Below are 9,119 nucleotides of genomic sequence, written 5' to 3' on the forward strand. Positions count from 1 at the left end.
TTATATAGTGGAGTTTTACATAGTGAGTTTAGTACACAAAAAGATGTGTACCATAAGTCCATAACAATAGTAAGTGATAGACCAAATGAATATGCTTTTTTTTAGTTTTCATTTGATACCAAGTGATATGTATCAAAAATCTTGCTGCTTAGATGTTTTGACAAATTGACAAAAGTTTCATACAGCCTCTGTTAGAATGTGATTTTTTCAATTTCTTGAACTCAATATGATTTTCCTAAAATACCTTTTTCTTTAGCATAATATTTACAGACTTAAAGAGGAGTATATCAGACTTTGCCAACTTTTATTTGCTTCAACAGTTTAATTCAAGTTTTGCCTTAAGCTCTAGGGAGCTTTCTTTATTGTCAACATTCAAGTTTGCAGGAAATAGGAAAAGAAAAGAGAAAAGCTTTGATACATCCCCATGAGACAGGAATATATATTATCTAAAAATGAATTTGACCACAAGATTTTGTTTATCTTGGATTCAATACACTATTAGGCAAATGAACATAAATAAACAGAGAACAAGAAAGTAAAAAAGGAGAGGAAAATCAAGGCAATAGTACAATCTACTACGAGCCAAAATTGAGTTGGTGCAATTATTTTTTTATAACTGTGGCATCTGAGCCAGCTTGCGCCCACCTCGACTATTCCACAGGATACTTGTTACCTCTCACCAGCTGATGTAATTAATTTAAGCAGGACAACACTGGGGTTCAAAATTTCTTTGCCTGACCAATTCATGCATGTCATGGACTATCTTAAATACAGCATCTGGCCTTGCTAATCTTAGAGCATTTTGGGACATTATTCTGAGTTCATCTTGTCTTGGACCAAACCACTGAGCTACTATATTGGCTATCTTTTTAGGTGACTTTGAGAATTTCCCACATCCGTTCTCGATAACATATGGAACGTTTCCAGCTTCCTGCAGTAGATAAAACAAACGTATGGAGGATAAGAAATTAGAATAGGTTGAAAAGACTCCGGACTTGAGCATAATAGGAAACATCTGCATTGACAAAACAAATGAACCTAGATAAAAGAGGTGATGTTCGTTTAGTCAAATTATGTTAGTGCGCGGTTGTAGTAAAACATTAATAAACACCATGCAAAGCATTCAAAAGCAGTGTGTGAAAAGTTTAACAGAGATTTACAAACTTAATTATTAAGATGATGCAACGTTAAGAAGGATGCCATCAGCCAAATAAAACCAACAAACCAATTATAATCATTAGTTTGAGGGTTACGATTAAGAGGATAACTCAAGACAAACAACAATCAGACGTGTAGTGTAGTGGGGTTCCGAGATTTAAAAAAAAGGTAACTGCGACGTGGGATACTAAGAGAAATTAGCAAACATCATGATGTAAAGTGCCTCCGCATTTGTACAGCTTTTAAAGAGGTAGCTGGAGCAATGAGAACTAACATTTGAAATGGAAAGTTTTAAGAAAGGAATATTATCTAATTAAGATCTTGGCAAGACACAAGTAATCGGATGAACCTCATAGAAAAGGTATTCTGAATGCGCGGAAGGCAAAGGAAAAAGGAACTCCTAAAGAAAGAACCAAATAATATACTGAATGCTCGATATACCTGTCCAGCAATGTAATCATTAAGAATTATAGGCAGTCCTCGAATCACGGCTTCTGCAATAGTCCCCGGCCCAGCCTGCAGAAAACCAGAATAATTATAGTACTCTTTTTTCTTTTTTCACTTTGAGGCGAAGGGGGTATCTTATCCTCCCTTTTCTATTTGGTTTATTGAAGTAGACAGCTAGAAAGCAAGTGACAAACCTTAGTGATAATGCAATCACAAGCGCCCATACATTCCTCCATTTTAGTGACAAATCCCTTTACCTGAAACATGACATAGACACGCCAAGGACACACATAAGTGTTCGAGCATGTAAACTTTAGTCAAAAGGTATACTATGTACATTGGTATTATATGTCAGTCATGTTGGGATCGAAATAACATGGTGCATGTGAAAACTAACAGTACAAAGCTTGGTAGACGATAAATCAGACAGACAAAAGAAAAATATACTAAACTAAGCATATGATAAAACTAATATAAAAGAAGAAAACTATCGAGAGAAAAATCTCCCCTTAAACAAAACTCTTTAATGACTACATTGTGGATATTTTTGTTCTCTTGTGAGAAGCAGAGATCCTTAATTTATAGATGTGCAATTCTCGTCTTCCAAGAAAAGGATAAGACATATTAAGGAGATTTAATCCTTTTAGGAGTCTTTTTCCATTCCTTCAAGAAAGAGAGTCATAATAGATTAGAAATTCAGGATAAATCCTAACAATCTCCCCTTGGCTTGAATTTTCTTGACAAAGTTGATTCACCTTCTTCACATAATCTTCATCACTGCTGCTCGGTATAGGTTGAAAATTTTGGTATTGGTTAAAAGAAGCCCAAGTATGGGTTGAAAGGAGCCCACGTGTTAAGAATAAACATGGGGTCAAAGAAGCGCATGCATTAAAAAGAAGCGTGAGTTAAAACTGGCATTGGAACTCATGCGTTACAAGTAGGCATGACTTAAAACTGGCATTGGTTAAAAGCGGCCAAAATATGGGTAAGAAAGATTTTTATTCTAATAAAGATGCAGCAGCAGGCGTTTTGAATACAATTGTGGTTGTAAATTTATCGCCACATGTAGCATGTTGAATAAATCTTCATTATCGTCTCGATCTAAACACGCATTGAATTTGTCTTCAACCTTGTTCAACCGTTGACTCTGAACCATTGGCTCTGATACCTCTTGTTGGGATCGAAATAACATGGTGCATGTGAAAACTAACAGTACAAAGCTTGGTAGACGACAAATCAGACAGACAAAAGAAAAATATACTAAACTAAGCATATGATAAAACTAATATAAAAGAAGAAAACTATCGAGAGAAAAATCTCCCCCTAAACAAAACTCTTTAATGACTACATTGTGGATATTATTGTTCTCTTGTGAGAAGCAGAGATCCTTAATTTATAGATGTGCAATTCTTGTCTTCCAGGGAAAGGATAAGACATTAAGGAGATTTAATCTTTTTAGGAGTCTTTTTCCATTCCTTCAAGAAAGAGAGTCATACTATATTAGAAATTCAGGACAAATCCTAACAAGTCACTCACATATACAGTGAATCTGCAGCTCACAAGTAGCAAAATGTTACACTAACTGGTTTAAAAAAAAACATCATGCTTTAAAATTACGAAAAATTGACAATAAACCCTAAGTTAAAATGTAAAATGGACAATTATCTGCATTCGTTATTTTAAGCATCCATTATGTGGTCAATGACTTAATATTTTGAGTACAAGAATGTGTGCAAGAGAATTTCGGGCAAAGATGGAGGTTTGGTATCAACAACAGGATGGAGTGATTATTGGATACCGAGCTTATTACACCAATTAAAATGGAAGGGAAAAATAACGTGTTTCACAATTGAGTGTTTCCTGAGTGATTCAACAATTTCAGAGACCTTTCAGATGATACAACAGCGAGATAAGCGTGAAAATGCCAGGCTGGCAAAATGTTTCGAGGAGCAATACCTGAACAGGAATTTTCCACTGTACTGAAGTCAATCTGTTGAAAAGCTTCTTATTACGGCCGCATATTACTAGGACCTGACCTATTGGTTCCCCATGAATTTCATCATACAGTGCATCTCCAAGTGCTCGAGCAGTTGCCTCTATTGGGCCCATCCCTTCCCCACCACCCATCAACAGTACAGCTGGGAGATGCTCCTCCATTCCAAGTTCCTTCCTCAGTTCAACCTGTAAATTGGATTAGAGAACAGTCTAAAAAGAACTGATCATGTGAGTGATAGCGCAAAGAATATGAGAGAACACGATACAGAGGTATGATAGCAGGGCCCACTATTTCCATGTACCCTGCGGAAACTGGAGGAATTACACTTACCTTGGGAGGAACCGGCTTCACAAATGATGGCCGTACGGGAAGCCCGTAAACTTTTAGTTGATATGGCTTGAGACCTGCTCTCAGTGCTCGTTTTGCTACCTCTTCTGATGGACAGTAGCACCTAGTAACGAGTTTGTGAAACCTAAATATGAAATTCAAAACAATATTATTAGTATTACAAGGATCAAGATAATTAGAATTTGTTGAATAACCATAAAATATACCATGTAGGATGACAAGTGCTTAAATCTGTTATAACAGTTGTAAATATGATCTTCTTCAAGAGACCCTTGGACCTCAAGATGCGAAGAGGTACATGCTGCATTAGAGGATGTACACTGATAATAATATCAGGTTGATATTTCATTAAACCTTTAGCAACCTCGCTGCACAAAGTAGGAGAGAAGGCTTGTTATACAACTGAAGCTGCTACAAGGAAAATAAGAACTAGTCAGCTGTAAGCTGGGTGCAGATACGCATATTAACGTTCAACCAGTCCAAGTATATATTGAAAACACGGAAGGGAAACATTTTTTGGGTAAAAAGAATCAATACAGCAGAATGGCATAAGCTCATAATAATATCAAGAGGTGAGAAAATTCCAATAGAAATGACTAACTGAGAAATAGGGGAAACATAAGTAGAGAACTGATAAAATTGTCCCATGCAAATTATTGACCAAAAAATAGTGCACCATACAAATTGAGTCATGTGTTATGTCAAGAGGCATACTTTTATACAGGTTTAAGTGACAAGACTCCTGGGGTGAGAAGCAAGATGCAAGAAGAAAGCCTCACCTTGTAAAGCACACATTCCACAAAAATAAAGTTTACTTATCATATATGAATTTAAGATTTACAACACCTAATTTAAAATTAATAGTACTAATTTAGCATCCAATATACTATAATAGCTATATTAATCCCAAACATCATTTAGTTAACTTCAATTTTCAAATTAATCTCCTATTACTATTTTCACTCTAGTGACGGCTCTTTCATATATTCTTTATGGCATTTATATATTTAATATGAATTCCTTTCTTCTCCAACACCCACCAAAGGACCTTCCGTGGTACTCTATCATATGCTTTCTCTAGGTCAATGAACACCATGTGTAGATCTTTATTCCTTTCGCGATAAATTTCATCAATCTTCTTAGCAAGAATACAGCCTATGTTGTTGATCTACCGGGCATAAATCCAAACTGGTTCTCTGTCACTCCTATCGTGTTCCTAAGTCTACGCTCTATCACTCTTTGCCGGGGTTTCATCGTATGACAATGAGTTTAATGCCACGATAGTTCGCACAATTTTGAATATCTCCTTTGTTCTTATAAATTCGAATCAAGGTACTCTTCCTCCACTCTTTGGGGCATCCTACCACTTCTTAGTATAGCATTAAATAGCTTGGAGAACCATTTTACTCCCAATTCTCCAATACACTTCCAAATCCGTATAGGAATGCAATTTGGACCACACATTTTTTCTAATCTTCATATTTTCATGCCATCTTTTACCTCTATCGGCCTAATAATATTAGTGCAGCTAAAGCTTCTATAGTGTAGAGGTCTAAATGTTTATTTTCTTGGTTTGAATTGAACAATTGATCAAATAATCTCTCTATCTCTCCTCAATCTTGTTAACTCCTATCAACGCTTCTTGAGAATTATCTTTACTACACTTCACCTGGTTTAAATCCTTACCCCTCTTCTCTCTCAGTCGTGCTAGTTTATACATATTTTCTCCCCTCTTGTGTCCCTAGCTTTCGGTACAAGCCATCTAGAGCTTTCCTCGAGCTTTACTAGTAACCTTCTTAGCTTCCCTCTTCTTTTTCTTGTATTCTTCAAAGGCTTCTCCATCTTTGATTTTAGCAACTTCCTGTAGCACTCTCTTTTAGCTTTAATAATCTTTGTACCTCCTCATTCAACTAGGATTCCTATGTCAAAGCAGGTAAAGGTGTTGAGTTTGAGTTTTACCGCCACCTATTATCAATTGACTAAGTATACATTGGATATACTAGAAGAAGCGGGTTTGCTAGATTATAGACCTATTGACTTGTGATGAGCAATTCACATTACATGTTGCTTCAAATTTTGCGTTCACAAAAGAATGGAGTAGATTGTCACTTTATCAGGCTACAGATTGAGCCATGAGATACTGCTACAAGCCTCGTCAATCCACATGACCTTTTTGTAAAAATAGTGGTGCTAAATCCTACCGGCATAGTATTGGTTAACTCTAACTCACCAAGGCGTAGACAGATAGGAAAGAATCACCTAGTATATTTTTTTCTCTACTGGGATTGAACCTTGATCCCAAGGTTTGCACCCACTTTATTGATCACTAGGCCATACCCTTAGGTGCACTTCGAATGACCACGTAGCAAATATCCTCTTACCATATTAGGAGCACACAATACGTACAATCCAACTTAAGGAGTGGAAAGAATCGTAAAGATTATGGACATTAAGCCTAACATAACCTCGAAAATTAACTTATGAGATGATTATTCTAACACCGTATAAGCAGATACTTACTTTAATTGATTAAAGAAAATAACAACTCATTCCCTCATTGTGAGATACTTAACAACCTCGCACGCCCAGAGTTGAACATCTGGAGCGGAAATAATATAACATGGGAGTCCAATATTGGGTAAACTAATAACGTAGATGGGTCCGGCTCTGATACAATGCAAAAAAAAAAAAAGGACATTGCGCAACTCAACCCTAACAACTAGCTCGTTAGATGAGGATACCCCAAGACCATATAAGGAGACAACAGTTCATTCCCTCAACAGAGACTATTAAATGGATGGACATAATATGCCCTAATGTGAATCCAAAATTTCAGATTACCCATTGATACAAAAAAAATCATTAAGTGTCTCATATTGCAATTAATACACCTTTGACTTTGACGGCAAAAAGCTCTAGATAGAGTAGTTTAGAGTAGAAGGAGCTCTAAGTTGGACGTCAATAGATTATGTTTGTCCATTTGTATCATAAGATTATGGGTTCTCATAGGGTGAGCAGTCCAACTTTGAAACTAGAATGCTCCATAAATCCTTGCTTCACGTTGCTCTGCCATTAAGTTGTGGATGATCGTTTTCAATGACACTTTTAAATACATGATCGATTAACATAAATTACAGAAACCAAAAGAAAAGGAAAAGACGCCCAATCACTTTACACTGACAGAAGATAAGGAATTAAGGGTCAACTTCTTGTAATGCTCTTTGAAATAAGACCACTGGAGGTGGCTGGTCATTGAATGATAAGCAGCTTCTCGATATAACAAATTTGCTAGAGCGCCACATGAAAATGTACCAATGTTCAAGTTCACGCTCATGGTTCAGTTAAATGCTAATCAAAAGCGATGCAGACAACAAACACATTAAGCCTGATAGTGATATAAAGCACATATAAAATAAAGATGCAGATTGCAGCATAAATATTACCAATATTCTTAAACGAATGCCATACCAAATTCTCTTTCAATAAATATCCTGCAGTAACTACCACAATAACATAACGTATTTTTTTGGATAAACAAAGAATCTTAGCATTTTGAAAAATACAATATCTTGCAAAATAGACACTGCACTATGATGATTAAGGAAGGACTATATATTTACTGTGGCAAGAGCTACCAATTGTTTCATCTATCAAACACTGAGTCTTAGTTATGTCAAGATTATATCGATTCGTGCTAACCAAAGAAGTCATTCTTACCGAGCAATAAAAGTAGATGTAGCAGCAAAATTGGTCTGATGAACTAAACGAGGAGCAGTAGCATAATATGTCATTCTCCACAGAGAGCCATGTTTCACTAAGAAGTTGTAACTCCGTGGTAGTTGGTTAAAAGGCCATGGTGTATGTTCTGTCCACAAATCAGTAATGAACACCTGCAATGCACCCTCTTTAAACGGATACAACAACATAATCAACACACATACTCATATGTCTCATACTTTATCATATTTGCTACACATATATCCACCACTTATTGGCATAGGAGAATCTAGTCCTCGCAGCACATTCAACCAAATCCGTTGCTTTTGGTTCAAACATGTATACATATAAGGTCAGCTCGGTGCACTAAGCTCCCGCTATGCGCAGGGTCCGATGGAGGGCCGGACCACATTGTGTCTTATGCACGCAGCCTTACCTTGTATTTCTACAAGAGGCTACTTTTCGCGGCTCGACTGCGTGACCTCCTAGTCACAGTATGGCAACTTTTACTGTTGCGCCACTGCTCTCCTTCAAACATGTATACATATACAGAAAAGTATAAACTAGTTGTACTCATTCGGACACACTGACTCTAAATCCTGGATTTGCCTATACTTAGTATGCGAGAAGTCAAAAGGAGTCCATCAAAACTAACCTGATATTTATCTCCAAATTCTTCATTGAAAGCAGACCTAATAGCTTCAGCAGAGGCTCTGTGACCCCCACCAGTATCACTCATCAAAATAAGCACCTTTTTCGGAGGTTCCGGTTCGACACCATCGCTAGGTATTCCCCCATTCTCTACTACACTCCCCTCATCCCTAACCCCATTGCTCTCTCCACAATTAACCCCAACTGAGGCAAACCCAAGAGGGATTTTCTCACAATGAAACCTAATAGCCTTATTAAACTGAAAAAGAACTCTACTAAATGATGAAGCACTCTTATTACTAATACTCAAACTCAATAGTGGTGCAGCCTTTGGCTTATTCTTGTGATTCAAAGAATCTTTTTTTACATTACAATCAAAATACAAGTAATTAGACAGCAAATTTGAATATGAATCTAAAGTGAAGTTACTTTTGCTGACTCTACTACATGAGTTATGAAACACAAAAGAGCCTACTTGAGATACAAAACCAAAGGGGTTAGTGGGTTCTTGAGTTACAGAAGAAGAATGCTGCATCATTTTACACTTCTGTTATTGGGGGGAAAAGGTTAAAATCAGTGGATAATCCAAAAGGGTGTTTATATATAACATAAAGATTGGATTTTTAATTTTTTTTCTGGGCATCAAGAATCTTTACATTACATAGCAAGAAAAAGTTGAGAAAAAGGGTTATTAATAAAAGAGCTAAGTAAGATGAAAGGCACTGATGTTGAAAGAGTGTGTATGTGGGTTGGGGTTGGGGTTGGGGTTGTGTGTGTGTGGGGTGGGGGGGGGGGGGTAGGT

At 36.7% G+C, this 9,119-nt stretch overlaps 1 protein-coding gene across 1 annotated transcript; it reads right to left on the reverse strand.

The window, feature by feature from the left end:
- Positions 1–410: 410 nt before the first annotated feature.
- LOC109207107 (probable monogalactosyldiacylglycerol synthase, chloroplastic) lies at positions 411–9,094 on the reverse strand. Its single transcript, XM_019369992.1, has 8 exons — positions 8,322–9,094; positions 7,667–7,839; positions 4,156–4,317; positions 3,932–4,073; positions 3,562–3,786; positions 1,800–1,862; positions 1,600–1,674; positions 411–931 (listed from the first exon to the last, which is right to left on the reverse strand). Exons 1-8 carry the CDS (start codon positions 8,853–8,855, stop codon positions 698–700), a joined length of 1,608 nt encoding a protein of 535 aa, XP_019225537.1. The 5' UTR covers positions 8,856–9,094; the 3' UTR covers positions 411–697.
- Positions 9,095–9,119: the final 25 nt, after the last annotated feature.

The sequence above is a fragment of the Nicotiana attenuata genome, unplaced genomic scaffold, assembly GCF_001879085.1.
Source record: "Nicotiana attenuata strain UT unplaced genomic scaffold, NIATTr2, whole genome shotgun sequence".
Classification (NCBI taxonomy): Eukaryota; Viridiplantae; Streptophyta; class Magnoliopsida; order Solanales; family Solanaceae; genus Nicotiana; species Nicotiana attenuata.

Coding starts and splice junctions, on each gene's coding strand:
- LOC109207107 (XM_019369992.1), bottom strand. CDS start 8,855: ATGATGCAGCATTCTTCTTCTGTAACTCAAGAACCCACTAACCCCTTT. Junction 4,318..7,666: donor ACATCTACTTTTATTGCTCG/GTAAGAATGACT, acceptor TACTTTGTGCAG/CGAGGTTGCTAAAGGTTTAA. Junction 1,863..3,561: donor AGTGGAAAATTCCTGTTCAG/GTATTGCTCCTC, acceptor GTCATGTTTCAG/GTAAAGGGATTTGTCACTAA.